General features: G+C 36.9%; 2 protein-coding genes across 2 annotated transcripts; one reads left to right on the forward strand and one right to left on the reverse strand.

Annotated features, from left to right (window-relative positions):
* The first annotated feature begins 5,088 nt into the window (after positions 1-5,088).
* On the forward strand, positions 5,089-8,360 carry LOC133526147 (uncharacterized). The gene is made up of 5 exons (XM_061862628.1): positions 5,089-5,291; positions 5,370-5,753; positions 6,359-6,593; positions 7,152-7,430; positions 8,206-8,360. Exons 1-5 carry the CDS (start codon positions 5,265-5,267, stop codon positions 8,292-8,294), a joined length of 1,014 nt encoding a protein of 337 aa, XP_061718612.1. The 5' UTR covers positions 5,089-5,264; the 3' UTR covers positions 8,295-8,360.
* A 428-nt stretch (positions 8,361-8,788) lies between these two features.
* LOC133526164 (uncharacterized) lies at positions 8,789-22,879 on the reverse strand. Its single transcript, XM_061862650.1, has 16 exons — positions 22,076-22,879; positions 21,510-21,653; positions 21,056-21,141; positions 20,113-20,205; positions 19,423-19,543; positions 18,693-18,771; positions 17,106-17,245; positions 16,572-16,724; positions 15,956-16,108; positions 15,349-15,509; positions 13,376-13,508; positions 11,742-11,858; positions 10,761-10,924; positions 9,591-9,675; positions 9,447-9,490; positions 8,789-8,980 (listed from the first exon to the last, which is right to left on the reverse strand). Exons 1-16 carry the CDS (start codon positions 22,185-22,187, stop codon positions 8,798-8,800), a joined length of 1,968 nt encoding a protein of 655 aa, XP_061718634.1. The 5' UTR covers positions 22,188-22,879; the 3' UTR covers positions 8,789-8,797.
* Positions 22,880-23,580: the final 701 nt, after the last annotated feature.

The raw sequence follows: 23,580 nt of genomic DNA on the forward strand, positions 1-23,580 counted from the left end.
TTGGTAGGAACTTATTTTCAAATTCAGATGTTGCACCCTTTATGGTTCACGTCCAACTCAAACAGACTGACGCAAGCTCATCTCTGCACCCGGTATCTTTTGGGAAATTCCTCGTCAAAAAGGCCTTCAGAAACATTATTAACGGAAGTGTTAAGCGCATTGGCAGAACTCGCATAGCAATGTCATTCTCAAATTATTTAGATGCAAATTTATTTGTAACTGACCCATGTCTCGAGTTAGAGAATCTTACTGCATACATACCGTCTTTTTCTGTGACCCGTATGGGTTTGGTTCGCGGCATTCCTGCACAGTGGTCGGATGAAGAAATTTTGTCAAACATTTCCGTGCCCATTGGGTGCGGAAATGTTCTTAAAGTGCGGCGCTTAAACCATAGAGTTACGGTTAATGGTTCTGTTTCGTGGCAACCCTCTGAAACAGTTGTTTTAACTTTTGATGGCCAAGTCTTACCAAAACGGGTATTTTCGTGCTACAACTCACTGACTGTTGAATTGTATATTTTCCCCACAATTCAGTGTTATAATTGCACTAAATTCGGACACACCAAAACTAATTGCAGATCAAAACCAAAGTGTTTTAAGTGTGGTCAAATGCACTCCGGTCATACCTGTTCAGTGGAGGAAGAAGATGCCATTTGCTGCTTATGCAATGGTTTTCATTTCGCCACGAACAGGGCTTGCCCGGAGCATAAGAGACAGAAGGATATTAAAATAACTATGGCCAATAATTGTATTTCCTACGGTGAAGCTGTCAAACTACATCCTGCAGTTTCTAAATCATTCGCCGATGTCCTTCTGACACAACCACAACCACAGTTACAGTCCCAGCCAAATTTACATCACAGAGTCCATAATTCAGCCCCGAGCACAACCATGCAGTCCCATAGTTACAAAAAAACAACTTTTTTGAAGCCACGTCCAGTAAGAAAGACCATGACAGGGTATGATGTAGCAGCTCATAATGCACTAGTTAATGAGTATACCATTCCATCTCCTCCAAATGGCTGTGCACTACAGCAAGATTCTCGCAAAGAGAATACATCAGTAGCTGACGAAATTCAAGCCCTAATTAATCATTTATCTCAGCCCAATGTAAAACTACCGTCCCACGTTGCCCCCATGCTTGATGTACTTGTTACAACTATTAAAAATAATGGCCACAATTATTCAGTGGAATTGCAGAAGCATAATAAATAAAAAGCAAGATCTAATACATTTATTAAACAAATTTCAACCTTTTGTTTTTGCCCTCTCTGAGACATGGCTAAAGCCTGGAGCTCTTCTTAGAGCTACTGGATATTCATGCCTCAGAGAGGACCGTCCTGGCGGATGGGGCGGTGTAGCTCTACTCGTCAGGAATTCCATTTCATTTTCACCTTATAATCTTCCATCCCATAGCGATGATTTTTCAATTGTTGCTGCCATTGTAAATAACATCTGTATCATTTCTGTATATATACCTCATCCATCATCATCCATTTTTGATGAGCTTGAACAAATAATTTCTTCTCTCCCTAGGCCCGTGTTAATTTTAGGAGACTTTAACTCGCATCACCAGTTTTGGGGTAGTTCATCATCTAATTATAATGGAGATCGTCTCATACATATCTTAGACGAACACAACCTTTGTGTTTTAAACACTGGCTCTCCAACCCGCCGAACAGCGCCAACAGAGTCAATTAGCGCTATTGATTTATCTATTTGTTCGGTCGATCTTGCATCCTCTCTCTCTTGGCATACCTTAGATTCAACATATGGGAGTGATCACTACCCTATTATTATTACATTTCCATCTTCCATTCCTCCATCTCCAAAACCTAGCCCTAGGCTTAAGTATAATTTAAGTAATGTTGATTGGAAACTTTTCAAAAGCCGCGTAGAGGAGAAATTGTTGTGTTTGCCCACTATAGATGCTAGTAATGTAGTTAGCTGCTCAGTTGCCTTAGCCCAGACGATTACCGAAGCAGCTGATGAAATTTTCCCTGTAAAAAACAGTGTATCAGGTAAAATACCTTCTCCTCCTTGGTGGGATGATGATTGTTCTCAAGCAATCAGAAACCGCAAGGAGGCAGAGAGAAGTTATCGTCATTCGATGACAAATGAAAATTTCGAGATATATATACAAGTTGCTCGTGAGAGTAAAAAATTACTGCGCAAAAAAAAGTTCGAAGGCTGGAGACGATTTTGTTCATCTCTTAGTCCTAACGTGAAACCATCCATAGTATGGAATAATATTAAAAGATTCAGACATGCTTTCAATGAGCCATCTAGACAGACACTTCCTCCTAACCTTGCTAATCAGTTCATGGACAAATTAGCACCAGCATCAGTCCCCGAAGAACATGTTTTCCACCCTGCTGCCTTTTCATTTGACTCTTCCTATTATACTGTATTTAATGGGCCTTTTAAAATAGAAGAGTTAAAAGGTATACTAAGTAGTTTAAGAGATACTTCACCTGGGGATGATGGAGTCCCATATTCCTTTTTAGCAAATGCTAGTGATGGTATTCTCTCTTATTATCTGAATATAATAAATTTTGTCATCCAATCTGGTACAGTCCCGGATTCTTGGAGATCTCAAATAGTTATTCCTATATTAAAACCCAACAAACAAGCAACAGATGTTTCTTCTTATCGTCCAATTGCCCTTTCTTCAGTATTTGTTAAAGTAGCAGAACATTTGATTAAAAACAGATTAGAATATTTTGTAGAAAAAAACCAATTACTTTCTCATAGTCAGTTTGGATTCCGAAAAGGTAGATCTACATATGATAGTTTGGGTATATTAGTTGCAGAAATTAGATTAGCATTTTCTAGAAATGAGTCTGTAGTAGCTGCTTTTCTTGATATAAGTGCCGCTTATGATAATGTTTTAGTCTCAGTATTACAAGCAAAACTTCATAGATTAGCTGTACCAATAATGTTAAGCAATTTCATAATAAATCTTTTATCAGAAAGGTCCATTAGCCTTCTTATAGATGACAACAATAGGATTTCCCGTTTAGTTTGGAGAGGTCTTCCACAAGGTTCCGTATTAAGTCCATTGCTATATAATATCTACACATCCGATTTAGAGTCATCCTTAAATGGCACTGTCAGAATTTTGCAATATGCTGATGATTTATTATTATATTCACCAAACCTTTCTATTGAACAGGCCAGTAGATCCATTACTTGTTCTTTGGGTTTATTGAAGTTATGGTTAGATTCAAATGGTCTGGAACTCTCAGTTCCTAAAAGTGTTGTAGTTTTGTTTACTAGAAAACTGTTTCCTCCTCCAATCAATGTGCAATTTAATAACTGCTCCATTCCCATTAAAGATAAAACCAAGTTCCTAGGTGTTATTTTAGATAATAAATTAACAGGTCTTCCACATTGTGATTACATAGTTTCTAAATGTGAAAAAAATATTAATATCCTTAGGTGTGTTTCAGGAGTTTGGTGGGGTTCGCATCCTCTTTGCATAAAATTAATGTATAATGCCTTGATAAGAAGTATTCTAGATTATGGAACATTTTTGTTAGAGCCAGGATTTGTAGCAGGCTTCCAAAAATTAGATCGTATTCAATCAAAAGCCCTGAGAATGATATGCGGTGCCATGAATTCAAGCCCTATCAATGCTATGCAAGTTGAGTGTGCTGAGCCTCCACTCCATTTACGACGCCAATATCTTTGTGATAGGTTTATTTTCCGCTGCTCCCAATTTTCTAATCATCAACTCTGGGTTATCTTGTCTAACCTCCTGCTTCAAATAACTACTTCTAACTACTGGAAGCATAAGAGTCCTCCATGTTTGATTAAAAGTTTTCAAAAACTTAAATCTATTTCAGCTCCCACTGTTAGCTCTTCAACACTTCCCATTTTCCAGTATGAATATGAATCTGTAATACTTGATCCTCCAGTTCTCCTTAATATCGGCATTTCTAAGAATGATGTTGAACAAAATCAACAATTCCTGGGATTCATTGGAACAGATGGCCTAGCTGCTGATCATATATACACAGATGCTTCTAAGATGTCTGACAATGGGTGTGTTGGCATTGGTGTACTTCACACCCAGTCTAATATTTACCAAAAAATAAAGTTGCCTCCAGAGTCCTCTGTGTACAGTGGCGAGTGCTTTGGAATTCTGAAAGCAATAGAATTCATCATTATAATGCATCTTAAAAAAACTATTATTTTCTCAGATTCTCTAAGTTCACTTCAGGCAATAGCTAAATTTCCTTTCAAATCTAAATCTAATAACCCAATTATTTATCAAATCCGTAGCCAACTGTTAAAATGTCGTCTTAAAGGGTATTCGGTTTCCATTGCCTGGATCCCTGGACACAGAGGGATTAAAGGCAATGAAAGGGTGGATGACTTGGCTCGAGATGCCATTAGTTCTGGGGACATGTTTCCGTTTAGGAATGTTGCTGAAGACCTGTTGGCACTGCCTAAATTATATCTAAGAATGGAATGGACAAAATTATGGGCATCTGGTGCGGGTGCCGCTGCGTTACATTATCGTAGCATACAAACAACAATTCCTGCCAAACCTTGGTTTGCTAAAATCTCTTTGCCAAAGCCTGCAACTAGTATGTTGATTCGTATGAGATTGGGCCATGTATGTACACCGGAACACCTGAAACTACAAAATCGTGTGGCCAGTTCTGCATGTATTTGTGGAACTGATCCCGCTGATCTTAATCATATCTTTTTTTCTGGTAATTGTAACCTATATGACCGTTCTATATTATTAAGACAGCTGTCAGATTTAAAAGTTCCGTTTCCCACATCTATTACAACACTCCTGTATATTAATGATTCATCTCCATATATATTTAAATCATTGTATTCTTTTATTTCACGTCACAACATTAAACTTTAAATTATTTGAATTATTAACCTTTTCCTGATCCTTTTCCAAAATTCCGTCCTACCCGTTTTAATGTAATCCTTAATTCCGTTTCCCCGTTTTACTCGTCTGGCTGAATGCGCCAGGAGCGCGAAGCCATTAAAAAAAAAAAAAAAAAAAATACTGTTACGTCAATTTATTTGCTTGGATTGGTTATAACACGAAAAATTGATTGATACAAAATTGGACATTGATGGACAATCTTGAAATTTGCTTTATGTCCATTTTTGCGGTAAAAAACTTGGAAACCAAACTTTAATGTTGAATATTCTATTTATTATAGAATAAGAAAATCTATAACAAAGTTTTCAAAGCAAATCATATTTTGTATACTTTGTATAGTAAGTACAATGTTTGAATCCGACGATTTCGATCAGGTTCGTGTACATGAGTGTACCAAATTATTGTGTATACATATTTTCAAAATAAGTCGATTTTAAAGCGGTATTTTTCAGATATTGTCACAGTTCGATTTTCCTGATGTTACGGTAAAAGAAACAGACAATATTCCACGTGAGTTGGGCAGCGAAAAGAGTATACCAGCTAAGCAAGATAGTCCAGTCAATCTAGTTAGTCAGCCTCTTAAGTGTGCTAATATTGCTAGCCCTTCCCCACCGCAGCAAAAAATAATTGAAGATGTTGACACATGCAGCACAAAACTTATTAGAAATAGTTTGAAGTCTGAAAATATTTCACCAAAACATACAAAGCGGAAAATGATAAATTCCTATTTTGATCACAATGCTAAAAGAAAGTTTCCGGGACCAGCTGGCCTTCTCAATGGTAACTTTGAAGAGAGTAAAGATGAGACAATTTGCCAGATGGAGTTATTTTCACAGGTAATTGTTTATTCATGGCAAACTAACTACACATTGTAATATAACATAACAACACATTATAATTATAGGCCACGAAATTTGCAAAGTTTATGCATATTATTTTATTTAACTTAGATATTTAATTTACTAAGGGCCCTTTTCACTATGTCCAAGTAAAGTTCTAAATAAGCTAGTTGCTACTTATCTGATGAATAATATCATTGTTGGCATTTCACAATCTTCAAATCAGTTTAACTGGTATGTAAAGTGCTAAGTTTTGCAGAAAGCTTTGACTCGCAGTTAATTTATTTGTTAATTAGCTATTTAATACTTTACTCTGACTTTGAGAAACGGACCCTAAATGTTAATGTTTAAACATTGGTACTGGACCATAAATGACATAATTAGTCTTACAGTTATCTCTATTAACTAAAATCCTTTCTGCTTAGGGACATTGTTGATATGAGAGATCCTATTTGCCTAAAAAAATTGTCTTGGAATAGTTATACATACATCTATATAGTTTTAGACTGAATTAGTCAAATATGTGGTCCATTAATTTCCTTAGCCATAAGGGACAGGAAATAAAAAAATATACCCCTAAATTGAACCTTAACAATTTTTAGGATGTAGATTTGTCAGACAACTATTTTGGTGAGAAATTTGATACAGAAATATGGAGAAGACTCTCAGAAGACATACAAAAGTCTAATTTAGGTGCTATAGATTCTATCAAATCGGTGAAGCAGCAAGCTTTGGCTGGACACTTGAGGAGAAGGAAGGCTCAGGTTGTGACTGCTTTTGTGGAAACTGTTGATAGATCAGCTACAGACCCACTTATAACATTGAGAGATACTACTGGTGAGAAAGATTATTTGTTTTTATTTCCTTCCTTCTGAGGAAATCGCCTCGCGCGTATGCTCACTCTGTGTGGACCTGCCTAGTTAAGAAAAACTTTTACATTACCAACATTATATGAAAAATATTTATTTCTCCTCTGCAATAAGAATGGGGCCAGTACAAATTTAAGCCAATTATGCAATCAAAGGCCACAACGTGATTGGTTGATGAGTTTGCAATGCGCGCAATTGGTCACAACTAGTTGTGTTAGACTCCATGATTGGCAGTGGCAGATTTTCCCTTAGGCCCAGTAGGCCCGGGCCTAGGGCGGCAAGGCGTTAGAGGCGGCAGCAAGGTGGAAGTGATGCATGCTGAGAAAGGGGCGGCTAGTAGTTACTACAGGGCCCGGGGCCCTGGGTGGCCAAAACTAGAAATCCGCCACTGATGATTGGCTCGAATTTGAGAGTGACACCACTGAACTAGCACCATTCTTAGTGCCTGTGAGGCCATATTTCTCTATATTAACTCAGAAAAAAAAACTGTGCTTACTGTAAGTAAATATTTGTTTTCTATTTCCAGGATGTATTAAATGCACACTCCACAGAGATGCATGGTCTACATTTGCCCCCTACATTGTCTCAGAGTACTGTGCCTTAGTGTTAAGAAGACCCACAGTCCTCACCACGGGCAGTGCCTTCAAAAAACATTACTTGAACATCACACTCAGTAATATTCATGCTATATACAGTTCTGCGGTGCTTCAAGAAGAAGCTGAGAATAAGACTTTGCCTGATGGATATGATTTAGAATGTGATAATGATATGACAGTGATAAGAACTGTACAACATGCAAATTTAGGTGAGTTTTGTCAAATTTTTAACTATCAGTACAGAATGTAGTGCATAATTGTTTTACATCGTATTTTCTCGGAAACGTATTTGTCATGCTAGTTCAGTCAATGTCATTACTTTTTGTGGAGATTGACTGAAATGGCAAGACACAATCATAAGTTTCCGTGAAAATACGATGAAAATAATTAATCTTATTAATGCATGTAGGGCCATAATAAAGTGGTTTTGTTAATTCCTTCGACTTGATGATATTTATTTTATTTTATTATTATTATTTATTTTTGGTCTTAGGCTAGGTCATTTATAATATGAATATAAAAGTAAAATATAAAAACACTTTATTACATGAAATAAACTTATAATCGAATACAGTTTCCTGCAAAACTGTTTGCACAGTTTGACTGCAGGCGCGAGTCTCTGTTATAAGTACTTACATACATAATCAACGTAACATATTATTAATTAAAACTTACACCATAAAATATATAACTAACTTCACTTGAGTGACATTTGCAGGCACAGGCATACAATTGTCACCCAAGTGTTTCCATTAGGTGCAGCTTTAGTGCTTTTTTAAATTTAATTTTATTGGGCTCAAGTCTGATATTTTCAGGCAGACTATTTTCTGGCCGGTATGAATAATTTTGATTGAACAGCTTGGAAGTGACAAGTTATTGTTAAAATAAATATTTAGATAGTATATACTAAATCACGTTTTATTTATTTATTTCGTTTAAGGAGTACTTTAAAAACATTAATTAATGAATATTGTATTGTTTCAGATAAAGACCCATTCTGCAATGAAACCTCCAATGATACAAGTGATTTGCTAGATGATCTAGATAACATATTTACTGATGATTTGTTTTAGAATTATATGTGATCTGATCTGTTATGTGATAATCTGAACATATTATTACACAATTATGTTTAAAAATGTATTTAATTTCATAATAGCTCATGGTCCCCAATTTCAGAGGAAAAGTCTGCGTTCTTCCTTGGTACTCAAACTCCATTCCATACCAATCTTCATCCAAAATTTCTCAGCGGTTAGGTTACACAAGACGGACAAGAGTTAATTTCGCGTTTTTAATATTACCTATATTAGAATTAGAACCCATAATAAATATATACCTCTTTCAACGAGATGTGATATTGCCTCATGCCTGCCTCACTTAAGTAACCAAGTAGTAGAGAACCAATATTATGTTACACAGGCCGCAAAATATGTCACGATCTTATTGGTAGAACCATAAGAAGAGAGAAAGGTTGCATATTTTGCTGCCTTTGAAGAGTAACATATCGTTGCAGGTGGTTTATAGCCTCCTACATTGTGGCCAAACACAACATTTCAATAAAACAAGCTTTTTTAAATTATTTATCCACTTTAATATGGCTCTTCATAATATGTTTCAACAGCGTGGGAGCATGGTGAAAGAAACTGTAGCATATTTTACATTTGTATACCCTTTTCTTGGCATCTGGGTTTTCGCTGTCCACGGGCGCCATGTGGGTTTTCACATGTCTCTGACAGTTGTTTAACCTTTGGAACTTGGCCTGTAAAAAATATAAGTGTGAAAAAAGGCGTCGTATTTTGGTATGGCTTATCGATGAAATAAATAGTGACAATATAATTTAAACCTTAGTACTTATTCTTAAAGTTTAATTTAGATTTCATGTTTACTAAAAGTGAATCTCCTTGAAATGATTCATCAAAACGAAACTAGTTTTGAAAATATTATTCTTGTCTAACCTTTTAGATCTGTGCAGCCTGAATAATGGTTAAGCTAGGAATTGTATACTTTTGGCTACGTTTCAACGTGCTACGAACAACATGTTTTGAGGGGCCAATTTTTTCATACTTTTCTTTACATGTGAAATAACTATGAATGTGGCCCAAATCCGCTGGGCAGGCGTCGCAGTCGTTTTTTTTTTAAATACTCTCGCTATCCGAATGATTACCTACTATTCAAATTAAAACTACATATTTATAGAAACTGGTTACATTAATTATGATACTTGCGTTACATTGCATACAGGCAAACGTTCTAGTTTTATTGAGGGGATCTGAAAAAGAATAACATGTTATATAAATATAACGGTTTTTTTTAATGGGAATGTTCGTGGATACTATATTCGAAACAATAATTTTCGTAAACTGAATTACCGGATAGAACAAGGATTCCATTTTTGTTGTAATTTTCTTCTAGAGTGTCTATGGTCAATTTGTCATCAGTGTCCATTTTATGCGTCTGAAAGAAAAACGAAATTTTTATATTATACTTGCAGGCATTAAAGCGCAGGCGAAACTCTCTAGATCGTATAGCGTCATCTTATCATCTGTCAATGCTGCAATAATATTCTTGTACGGTCACGTCTGAAAATGTCGATACGAAAAAGTGCCAAAAATATGTATACACGACTTTATTGCCCATATATTAAGGTAGTGTATACATATTTTTGGCAAATTTTTCGTACCGATATTTTCAGACGTGACTGTACTATATAATGTCTGTGTACCTATATTCCGCTCGATTGTATAGGTAAAGTCACCTGCAATAACATGTTACTCTTCGAAGGCCGCAAAAATATGCATACTCGTATATCACGCTCTTATGGCTCTACAAATAATATTGTGACTGCACCGTAATCACAGAATAAATAATAGTACTACCGTACAGAAATGACACTTCCTACAAAACCGAAGTTTGAAGGCGATTCAAGGACGAAATATGCTGTTCCTTTCTAATGTATGACACTATCCCTTTCGGTCACTTAGGGTTGTCAAAATTGAAGTCATTATTTTATCTGTGGTCGCGCACGTACAGGGACGTCAAGTTGTGCCAACCCTAATAATTGCTCGGAGCAATGCTGAGCCGAACAGAGCCGGGAAAAACCGAAAGGAGGAGCCCCACTGCCGTAACCCAACTATACAGTCTAATACTACAATAAAAGATACAACTATTTAGTACGATGTATTAAGTAAGACATTTTCGTGCTTCGAATTTCGTAACTCTGATTGTCACAAATTGACGTTTGACAATTCAGTGACCATAAAACATATGGCACGTTTATTTCTTAGACTTTACCTCTTTATTACAATCAATAGCTCTTTGCTACAACTATGGTCGACAAATTCAAAACATGCGATTAAAGTTGTATTTGGTTTTACCTATGGTTTTTTCTCACATTTATGAAAATGTTTTGCCCCAGAACTGAGTCATCCAATTCATAATAATGAATCACATCTAAACGAAGATATACCAGTTAGTTTTGAAACTTCTTAGGAGATTTTGGATTGTAATTGGGTGGTTTTACGGTGTGGGTATAATATTACCTCTCGATGTGTGTTGAGATCGCTCTCTGATCTGAATATCGCTGCGCAGGTGCCACAGGCGTAGCCGAACATGGTGTTCTCCGGCTCTGCATCGGTGGAGGCATTCAGCGGCAGAGCTGGTATAAATATCCTTTCTGAATGCTGCGTGCTTGATAGTTCCAGACCTGAGGTGGAAATGCTATTATTTTAAGTAATTTATTGTGCTACGTAGCCTAGATTCAAATGTATACGTTTTTGTATTCAAACCAAAATAATAAGAACGTGTTTATACACAAGCAGCAACAATCTACGTAGACTTTTTTCGTATAGTTGTAGCCTTTGCACTGTTAAACCAAAAACATAAGGCATACCTAAGCTAATAAGCTATACACTGTAGAGAAAAATGCTAGATAAGAAAAATCTAGAGATTGCCTTGATTGTTTTGGTTATTTTCGGACATAATTCCTTTTCGCATGCAAGGTTTAGCTCGCATACGATATATGTGTGGCCGAAAAGGCCTGATATGCAACCTCGAGTGCCAATTTAACGACTTCTAAGCGGAAGAAGTTGCCAGTAGCAAAGAGAAATTGTAATAGAGGTGTATTGTCAAAGAAAACTTTGTAGCTAGATTAATTTACTGCCAGCTTTCGACACATGGTTAAAACTTTTAGAACGCCATTTGACTTTAATCCTTATTATTTTACTGGTATGTGTTAATTTTTTTAAATAACAAAAAGTGGCACCATCTAATAGATCAAAGGCCAAAGCTATGACAGCATCGTTTCGAGCGATGGCGCCGTAACCTTTAGGTTGTGCCCGGTAAGACGGCGCCACTTCTTTAATTTAACAAATTTAACACATATCATTGGATCAAAGTCAAATGGCGTTCTAAAAGTTTTAATAATGTGTCGAAAGATCGCAGTAATTTTATGTGGCTACTAAGTTTTCTTTGATAATACACCTCTATTTCAAATTATCTTTGCTAATAGTAATATAACTCACGTCGTTTATTCAAAGTGACCGACGTCCGCACAATGTCTTGCAGTCGAATCTCGTGGATGTGAATGTGCAGAAAATTGTGGTCCACTCCAGTGTAGTTGTCTAGTGCTTGTGAGAGTTCTGTAATGAAATTTATTTAATAGTATTAGTCCATTCGATATGCGACCTTATTTAAATTACATAAAGTTGATTTCATTTTCCTCAGTAGTCTTCCATCGTTAGACGGAACCATTCATTTTGTATTCCACTTTTTACTATCAGCAAAGTTTACTTTGAGCAGCTAAGGTGCAAAGCCTTTTTTTTTTTACTTTCAGAGCGATTATTTCTGAAAATACTATGTTCATAAAAAATGGTTCTTGAAGATCCATATTCGTTTCAAAAGACCTATCCAACGACACCCCACACTATATGATTGAAGCGAAAAAAGAATTGAACCCGTTTTCTTGTAGAGGATGGGTCCCCTAATTTTTTTTCTAGTTTTCCCGACTTTATCGGCGTAACTGTTTAATATACCCATATCAAATTTCATTCTAGCGCTAACGATGGCTCAAAACCGCTTACACAATCCTATTTCGTCACCTTAAATCTACTACTACAATTTTTTTTTAAATAAAAATAAGTTTTATTGGCATTAAGGGAAGTACATTTTAGTGTGGAAGTCCCTGTGTTACAAAAGCCAGTGTCCTCTCCCAAACATAATAGTAACTATTAAGTCTTGACTACAGTCCCAGATCGTCTACATTCCTTTGACACAGTGGCAACTCAACAACATTATTGTACCATCCATTATCCTGACTGCCTTCTAATAAGACAACTTCTGCACTTTTCATTTACTACGAGAGTCAGACGATAAGTTGACAGCGATTTTGGTAATGGCAACCGTAAAGGCAGTGGCAACCGGTTACAGTTTACGGTTCAAATTGTAAGGGTTAATGGTCAATTGTATTAACGTTTCGGCAAACACTGCTAGACAGTGCAAGTGTTATTTTAACCTCTTGAACGCCAGACAGCGAAGGAATTTGCCGTGCCCCGGACGCAGGCGATCACGATTATTTAAACGAAATTGAACTTTACGGAGTCGCGCGTTAGTCCCTATTGCATTGGCGAAACTGTCGGCTGTAGCCGTCGTTGGCGTCCTTGGCAAGTATTTCAGATGTCGGCCATAGCCGACGGTGGCGGTCAAAAGGTTAACCGTCAAACTTCTATGAAATTATGACGTTTGCTTAACACTTGCACAGGCTGGGCTGCCAGCTTATCTTGGTGTGACTCTATTACTTCTTCCAACTAAAGTTTTGTTGGAATGTCATTTTGACCCCCATTAATGCCAGCAATGTGGACAAGATAGGCAAGTGACGATATAGGAATGTTAGTGAATCAGAACTGTGGACCATATGACAACAACGACAAGTTAAGAAGGTGACGAAATAGTATAGGTTTGTTCCTGAGCCCTAACGATCACGGAGCAAAGCAGCGGTCGGACAGACAGACGGACATGGCGAAACTATAAGGATTCCTAGACTACGGAACCATAAAAATGAGGGTGAAAAAGCGGTAGTAGCGCTAATATCCACGTTTAAAATACTCGCTGTCATGTAAACTTTCTAATCCTGTCTCTGGGACGTGGTAGTTATGATTACCATCTTTCGCAGTGGCGTATAATTCTGGCCGGTGAACGAATCGCCAAGTTTTATTATCCGTGGACACCACTTCTCCAGTCACCAGCGTGGGCAGGCTCTCTATAAGATTTGCATCTTCATGTGTCACCACTACCTGGAATCAGACTTGTTGGTCAGAAAAAAATTCCAGAGTATATTTTCTTTATTATAAAAAAAGTAACTAATTGCAAATTTTTAGTCGTTTCACTACATTTGTGTGCCTTGCCCCACGGCGCTTAAGATTCCACTATTTTAACCACGAGTCCACATTTTCTTATAGTTAGAAAACTAAACTACAACTTTGTTCCCTTGGATATCAAATAATCCCTCGGGCGGTAAATCAATATTTTAAAATTTCGCGCCGTGCGGCGCGCAGCTGCCAGGCGGAAAGTTTTCCATATTAAAAATGGCGGCCGCCGCACGCACGGTTGTCGGAGAGCATCCATTTCCACCGCTCGTAATGATGCCGCCATACCTTCGAAAGATGGCAGTAAATTTACTGTGGCTACAAAGTTTCCTTTAACAATTCACCTCTATTCCAAATTCGCTTTGATTATATCTAGCACGCAAGCTAATACTCGCCTGTAAGGCTGCCTCTTGAGAGGGCATCATTAAGTGTCCTAATCTATGTCAGCCTTGGTTACAATAGACGAAAACGTAAATACTGAAATACCAAGACGAGTCGTCTCAGATTCTTGATGGCTTTTGGCGTAGTACCCGGTGATAAATTTATGAAGGCAAAGTTTTGTAAATGGGCAATTGACCATTTACGACGATTTTCGCATACTGGCGAGTTCAGTGGCAACCGTCCATCAACCATGGGTCAGTATAAATTTTTTGACTGTACGTCAAATCGATCGATGATAAATATAACAATGATGATAAATTTGACATCGATTCGTATAATTCGCCTTCTATACATTTACTATGAATGGTAAATTCCACGCGCCGAGGCTCTTCGTCAATAGACGCAGTTTCATAGTCAATGTTTAGAAGGCGAATTACGGCGATTCTCCTCGGCGAGCCTAGTGGACGCCAGCCTTTACGGTAAAAGGTGGGCAAAAGATACAAATGTTGTCTGTGAAAACGCTCCACGAAGTCGAATTTAGCAGTCTTTCTCCAAAGACCGATGTGCAATATTTATCGCCGGGCACTGTATTTCACGGTGTTCTCCGTGAAGCAAAATCTGAATATGCCTTCTAGTTTACCTAAGTAACGAGCACGTTCCGGTTGGCCACAGCGGGCTTGACCGCCGGCAGCCGCACCAGGTTTCTGATGATCTTCTCGGCGAACACTACGTCCTCGGCCCTGTACTTCACGGTGCTCTCCGTGAAGCACATCCTGAATATGCCGGCTAGTTTTAGACCGCGGGCCAGGAGTATATTTCGTCAGTCGTCGCCTTTCGGCTGATACTTTGTCAGATGATAGTTTAGATGCTGTTTAAAACTTAAAAAACCGTCAGCCGGTTCTATCGCGGTGGAATGACCGCCAGCTGTAAAATGAACATGTAATATGCGCCTACCACTTTATGTGCGGCAAAGTATGCGTAATGTGTTAATTGCGTAATCCGTTGATGGCTTTTTAGGCGATTACGGCTGATGAAATGCTACATGCAACGTTTCATGATTTGTTTTTGCTATCATAAAAGGTATAGCGCTTATTTTTTACATGTTCATGCGACCAGCTGATGTTTTTACCCCCGCGATATAACCGGCTGACGATTTTTTTAATTAACAACAGTATCTGAACTATCATTTGACAAAGTATCAAACGGGAGGCGATGACAATTTTTTTTTTGTTTTACGTGTTTCGGTGGCTGCCATTCCTCAACCCACCAATGGACCGGCAGCTGACGTCCACGAGGATTCGTCATACCTAGCCGTTAACCACTACACGAGTTTTCAGCCGGGAGGCGATTGGTCATAGAAATTGTTCCTGGCTCGCGGTCTATTTACCTTAGTAACGAGCACGTTCCGGTTGGCCACAGCGGGCTTGACCGCCGGCAGCCGCACCAGGTTCCTGATGACCTTCTCGGCGAACGCCACGTCCTCGGTGCTGTATTTCACGGTGCTCTCCGTGAAGCACATCCTGAATATGCTGTCTAATTTGTCGTCGCCTGAAACAATGTGTTAGGTTACGATATTGTTAGCCTGTGAATTATATACGCTGAAAAAAAAAATTAAGCCAATGACGTCAACTGACGAGGGCGGCTACAGCCCAACCCAATATTAACCTTCGTGAATTCCGACAAGGTTTACATTGATGCACCGTATGCATTCAAAGGGTCTAAGCAACTATAAAAGGGCAGTTATGCGGGTGGACCAACTATTTCTTGTCACTCTTTGTAATGCTTGCTTGTAATGTGTCACTCTTAAAACTCAGGTTTTATGGTATACATTAATAAAACATGACTTTTATGATAGTTATAAACCCTTTCCATAATGGGCTATCTACTTACTAAGTATATTAGTAGAGCATGGTATAACAGTTCTTCTTAAAGATAAGTCGAAATTTACTCAGGAATTTTGGTCATTTAATCTAAGTTACGGCGTAGTTATTTACCCAAATCGCTAGAACCAATCGAGTCAGAAATGCTATCTAAGTCTGCATCGGAATGTTGAGTTTCTTTGGCAACATTTTCGTCTGATTTGATGACCCGGCAAACCAGCCTCTTTCCATTTTTAGTTTTTCCTAATATAATCTTATATGGAATATCTGAAATTAAAAATTTTATAAATTATTTCATGGACTTCGGGATACATGAAATGGGAAACGGGATACACATTGAAGTGTTAACCAACCTAAGCTCAATAAGAAATAATGCGTAATTCGTACATAAATTCTGAGAAACACACAGGTAATACGCCCCAAAGTAAACTCAAGTTCAGCGCTTACCTTCATAGCATCAAGGGCATCAAGCAGTACAGTAACATTTAAAATTGTGCAAGCTTCTTGTACTATTTGATATAAGAAATCGTATGACATTATCATTCGTTCAGGTGTGACCATTACTTGAATGTCGTAATATATTTTTATAAATGGAAGAAAACCAACCCAAAAAAAAACCAAAGAACCCAAGATTGAGAATGATGATTAATTACGAGTCATAGTCATAGTGTTTACCATAATTTTATTATAGGACTATTTTGGTAGCTTTACGGCATCTTGTTTAGTTTACCTTTTAGACAGAAGTCAGTGCGTATTCGTAAAACATTCTCATCTTTCCAGTTATCGCAAACCCCGGAGTAAAGGTTTTCCACCGGTTTATTACGAGTGTCAGTTTTCTCTGCGATAGGTTTCTCTTCCCATTGAGATTTCTCAATTTCTTGATCTGCAAACAAATAATTTTATACAATTCACAGTAATAAATATTAATAAAAAAAAAACTAAAAGTCAAATCACTGAGCATTTCTTTTGTTTCATTATTTTCTGGAACGTACATAATTCATCCCAATACAATATACAACAAGGTTCAAATTAAATATAGGGGTGGATTGCGGGTTGGTGGGGTGGTTCCCTAATAATTACTTGAAAGGGTTATTCGGATCTGGAAACCAGTATAAACTTTTACTAAGTTATTGGATAAAGCAGAAAGTGAACCTTATATTTTTGTACTAATGTCTAGAAATTGTCAGTTAAAAGTGAAAACTTCCGTGAGACATTTTCGTAGAATTGAGGAGATAGTAACTCGTTTTGCACGAAGCTCACCAACCTTTATTATCAATATTGTCATCCACCATTAAAGCTAAATCTGATGTATCTTCTACTAGTTCTACCTTGCTTTCATTCTGGGCACAATTCAGTTTCTCCATATCCATTTCGCTTAGTGGTGGATACTCTATCTTTAACAAGCTAAAACAAAATAAATTAAGCCATAAATTTCGTTAGAGAGATTGAAAATCACCACACAAAGTCGCGTGCCTCATTTATGTACAATTAGTTGTCAGCTGTAGAAATGGTTGGGTATCATTATCGCTGGTCTCATTAGTTTTTCGTTTATTTCTTATTTTTTAATCATTCTGTATTCGTCACTCGTTCTGTATTTGTCTTGTTCGTTTTTTATCATGATCTACTTTAGTAAAAGTATCTAACTAGTCTCTTTCTTAAGACGTCTTCGTCGTTTTTCGTCACGGTCTTCCTAGGTCTTCATTAGTTGTTTTGCTTTCTCGTTTTACGTGTTATTCGCAAGTTATATTTAGTCATACTCGTTTTTCGTCACTCACTTTTTTGCTCTCATTGGCAATTCGTCTCGTTCGTTTTTGGGTGCATTTGCTACCCGTCCCGTTCTCGTTCGTGTATTTTTTTGTGATAATCATTATAGTATTTGATTTAGAGACATTTACAGGTAATATTATTTAGGAAATAGGTATTGAACACGATATTTGCAATAGCTTAATGAAATTATATTCATATGAAACAATAGTCACAAAACTGACAAATAGCGATTGAGACGAACAACGAATATGACGAATTCAGAATACAATCAAAAACAAAAGAGACTAAATACGAATGTGTCCAGAACCGAATTAGTCAAATTATTTTCGGCGAAAACGTCAATGAGATAAAAAACGAAACCGACAAATGATGAATGAGACTAAAGAAGACCATGTCGAAAAACGAATAAGACATTAAAAGAAAGACAAGTGAAAGACTATTGCCAAAGAAGATAGTGACAAAGAGGGAACAAGACGTGTAAAGAACGAGTGACGAAAACAGAATGATACGAAATAAGAATTAAGAAATAAACGAAAAACTAATGAGACGAGCGAAGCAGATACAAATAATATCCCTCTACCTAGATAGAACTTTGTATACAAGGAGGGTCAATATCCCTGCAGCTGACTGTAGATTGCTAAGTCCCAAAACTAAAGTTCCGGTCCATCTGTTCCTATCTCTATTACCCACAATCCATTTTACCTAAGGTAAATACGGGTGTGTCATACGCTTATACGGGTAACTGTTACGAATTAAAGCCTGACCAGTAATATATGATCACGCGCCATATTGCGGAATTTCATTGGAACTAAATTTTTCATACTAAACAGAACTGTCACCCTATACATTAGAATAACAACGTCCTCTTGACAATGTTCATATATTTCTGGTCAGGCTTTAATACATTTGCTATTTACTACCTGCGTTTAAATAGAAGCGAATTTATGAACTCGCAATAAACACTAATTAATTTTTAAACAGGCCCAAATATGAAGGCTGCCCACACTTACACGTATTACTTACCCTTATATCAAAGAAAAATATAAATTTTCAATAATTTGTGGTGAACTCAGATATTACTTACCCGGGTTCAGTTTCAGTTACCCTGGCTTCAGATATACTATTAGGAGCGGTATCTTCTGTTTTAAGTTTTTGTATTAATTCTGCAATTACAAAATTCTATGATCATTTACTGGCGACGTGAAAAAACGCAGAAAATTGTTTATAGCAAATATTTGACTTCTGAGTCCATCATTATTTATTTATTACCATACTTTTGGCACAGAATATAGCAAAGATAATTTGAAATAGAGGTGGATTGTCAAATAAAACTTTGTAGCCACAGCAAATTTACTACCATCTTTCGACACATGATTACAACTTATAGAACGCCATTTGACTTTGATCCTTATTCTTTCACTGATATGTGTTAAATTTGTTAAATATCAAAAAGTGGCGCCATCTAATACAGGATAGGCCAAAGGTTATGGCGCCCTCGGCCTCGCTCGAAACAAATGCAAATGAGTAGAAGCATGAATATGACCTCAACCGTTTTGAGATCTAGAAATTTTGGTAATTGGAACGAAAATTAAGGTGCAATGAAACCATAGCCAATAATATCGTAGCTAAAGCAGAGACGCTTTCCATTTATATTGCTGTCCTGCTTATAATGCCGGTGGTCAATGTCACTGTGCGAGCTTGACAGTTGACAGCAATATAATTATCCGCGTGCAATAGTGATAACAGGCGGGTCAATGTACGAAGTCTATATAAAAAGAGTCTCTGCTTTAGTAAGTATTAAAGAAATAACTTACTTTCATTATTAGTTATGTCATGTAGCCCTAAAGTGTCTAGGACATACACCTTCTCGTTAGTTTCTAGTAAGATCCAACCTTTCTGTTCTAATATATGATACTGCTCATCTGTCAGAGTTATCTGTAAACACAAGAATGTTATATATTTAGCTGGACCACGAGTTGGCATTCGACATTAACGTTTGCGACTGCGTGAACATGATCGCATTCCCTCTCTATCGCACCAATAAATCAGTGCGAGTGTGATGGACTGCAATAGAGTTTACACAGTGGCTAACGTAAACGTCAAGTGTCACCTCATGGTATGGCTACTTATGTTATTATTCATAAACACTCACTTTGAAATGTATGTTTCTTCCAATTGGCAAAACACATAGTAACATAATAAATTGCCCTTGAACAGTTTTACTGTTGTTCTTTAACGAAGTCATAAATGTTTAAACATATTAATTTTATAACTATGTTTTACTTTGTTGTAGGTAAAACTTTTACCATGCTCAATGTTTTTAGACTTTTTTTGGTACTTTACCATTTTTATTTAGAAATGTATCAATTAGGTAATAAAAATACGGTAAAACCCTGTTTCTTCAATATATTTTTAAATTAAGTCTACCCAAAAGTGACTTTGAAGAACTCTCATACGAATCATCATTCGCCACGTCAAGTATTGTAATTATTTGAATTGCTTACCTCTGTTAAACTATTTCCTGCCAAAACATCCTGCTTATTAGTTTCAATGACAGAATTATCTGCTTGCAAGATTGGTTTTAGTTCAACTTTTACCTGAAATAGTTAAAACATTTTTTACTTAATTTACTTAGTGTTGAATAATAATTTTGACTAACTTTCATTTTATTTTATTTTGTTGTTGATGAAAACATATACTTGAGCCGGATAGCATCCTTTGACTACAGGCAGACAAAAGAAATCGATTAACGCATCGAAAACGCCTGGAAGAGCTTCTCGTCCATGAAGGGCAACCTTCCACTGACACTAAAGCGCAAACTCGTCGACATGTGTATCCTGCCAATCTTGGTCATTATTTGCCAGCGAGCAATGGAGCGCAGCATACTAGGAGTTTGGAGAACCGATTGGGCTAGGAAGACCGAACTGGGCTCTAGAACTGGTATTGTAGATGTGGGTGTTAAGGCCGCTAAGCTTCACGCTAACATGTACCCGGGCTGGTGGGCCAAATTGGCTACCGAATAGACAGTTAACCAGGGTAGAGGCAGACCAAAAAAGACATGGCTGGATGACCTTGACGCATTTTGCAGTGACTGGTGGGAACATGCACCAAACCATGATGAGTGGCGGAAGAAAGGTGAGGCCTTTGCCCAGCAGTGGGTCACAAAATAGGCTATGAAAAAAAAAATTGTGTTACACAAGTACCTACCTACATCAAATTTTAACAAGTGATGAAAAAATAGTTAGTAAATTTTGAACCTGCAGTTTCACATATTTTTAACGTTTCATTAAAAGTTAATCAATAGCTTGTACCAACCAGTTTATTTTTACCAACAATTGGTTTAGTGCCTTAACCAGTTTAGTAGTTATGAAGAGTCCGTTATGGTTACAATGCTCAAACATCTATCATACTATAATATATCTATACAATAGGTGTAAGGAGAAATACCTGATCTACAGGAGCCTCAGTTTCAGGTTGCAAAAGGTAGCTGTTAGCATACAAGTTGTTGGTTCCTTCTGGTATGCTGAACTGGTCTGTGAAAACAAGTGAAATATAAAATTAAAAAAATGTGTTGAATCAAAATAAAATCTATAAAACATTATGTGCAATAACACCGCAATTTCCAGCGCTTAAAAATGTATGTACAAAACCACGAATTCCCGAACGGGTTTTTATAGTTTATACATTTTATATCAAATTATATTTTAATATTGAGTCAAGGGGAAACATAAATTACTATGTGATTGTTGTGAATTATTACAAAAAACTACAAGAATTTCTTTCATTAATTATCTCCAAAATAGTCACAAAAGAATTATATTTTTAATATCTTAAAACCAAGTTTATAAACAAAATCATTACCATCACATGTTACCTATTCAGAGTGGATATTGAATTGTACCTGGTACAGAGATCATTTCAGTAGTAGTGTCAATGTCAACATAGAACTGCTGTGGAGCCACATCCAGCATGGTGCAGGCTTGCTCTCCCTCTAGAACTTCCTGGGTGTCTTGCACTTGTGTCACATATTGCACTTGTCTGTTAACTGTAAATCATAGATAGATAAATAGATAGATGTCGACTACGAAAATAATAAGCCTTTTGGTAACAAAACTGATATATGGAATGAGGACTCTCTTGTTACTTATTACTCTATGGCCATAGCCATGGCTTAAAAAGTTAATTTCATTTTCATAATATTGACCATTTCTTTTGTCACAAGTGTGTAGCTAGATAGACTATTTAAATAGACGTAGATGACATTATTTACAAAAGAGTATTAAAAAGAAACTTTTAGGATTTAAGACAAATATTGAGTTACTTTGCAGGTAAAAAATGAATAACATAATACAAAGAATTACAATATTACTACAACTAGTACTGCAAAAATCTTTAACTTTACAACATCATGTATACCAACCAACACTTCTTTTATAAAATATAAATAATCATTGAGTAAAAACTTACTAAGAAACGTCCCATCGTCTTGCACAACAAAGAACTGATAGGGTTCCGCTTCTGCACTACTCCCAGGTGCAGGCATGAATTCGTATGTTTCATAGTTCTCTTTATCCATCATTAAAAAAAAACTGTAGTTTAAATTTTAATTTATTTTTGGTCACCGAGCTAAGACGAAGAAACAAACGGTTTTCGGTATATAACACGTTAAACAAGGAACACGAAGACTAAACGTGAATTATAAGTCATTTATCCGTTTATGAATTGGTTAATATCAGAATTCGATCGAAATAAAAATAAACAAAATACTATATTTTGCAAAATTTCAGTCAGTAACAATAACAATCGATTTGCTATTCTAAATTTGACAGCTATCTGAGCTGTCACTAGTGTCACATTGGGTTTCGTTCGACTTCGACATAGTAGGATCGTATAGATGTATACCGCGTGCGCCCGTGAGCAATGCGACAAAATTAAAAACACATTTCAACATACCTGACACCATACCCAAGACAACCTACGTAATTTGGTTGGATCCATTGTTACACACCATAAAAACGGTGGTCAACAAAAAACCTTGACATTACTCAGGATTTGAAAGGACAACAATAATAGCGCTTTCTCTGCTTCTCCTACTGAAAGTTTCGTAAGAGCATCTCGTTCGGTCATCTCCCCCCTCCCTCAATTCGTCTCTATATTATTGTACCTCTATGGGTTGCATATTCTAACTCTCGCTTCATTTCACTCTGTCTGTTGGGCCCAATAGATCGGAAAATTGAGTGAAGCTCTAAAAACGCTCGTGCAAATGAGGCCCTAACAACTTATAAAGCCTCATTCGTACGAGCGCTTTTACAACGCGCGTTAAAAAGGGTTTAAATGACACAAATGTATCTTATTATTATATATACCTTTAAACGAGCAATTCTTGTATATATATATATATTTCGGGGATCTCGGAAACGGCTCTAACGATTACGATGAAATTTGGTATATGGGGGTTTTCTGGGGCGGAAAATCGATCTAGAAAGGTCTTATCTCTGGGAAAACGCGCATTTTTGAGTTACAATATGTTTTCCGAGCAAAGCTCTGTCTCACAGATATTGTAATGTAATGTAATAACCGTGTATTTTTTATTCACACCATCACACGATGGCGGTGGCGCTTTTCTATCGAGCGTTATTGGATTTTCAACTTTGAGTGTCAGCTTTTAAATCGAATTTAGCGTACGGAACTTCTAACGTCAGATTTAATATTGGGACGTTTTTTAAACTCGTAAGAATAAAGGCCGAGCCACACCGCCGGTGTGTCCTGGCCTTAAGGGTCAGCAACGCGCATGTGGCTGAAGTGCATTAGGAAGGATTCGTACGCTTCCTTTCCATGAGATATGCGCCTGAAGTTCACTATCATTATGGTGTAAAGAGTAAACAGAGAAATTAGTATTTAGGTACCTACATTAAAATTTTACAACCATTACAAATGAAAATTACTACGTTTTATGCAATTTTTGTCAAATT

The sequence above is a fragment of the Cydia pomonella genome, chromosome 16 (assembly GCF_033807575.1).
Source record: "Cydia pomonella isolate Wapato2018A chromosome 16, ilCydPomo1, whole genome shotgun sequence".
Lineage (NCBI taxonomy): Eukaryota > Metazoa > Arthropoda > Insecta > Lepidoptera > Tortricidae > Cydia > Cydia pomonella.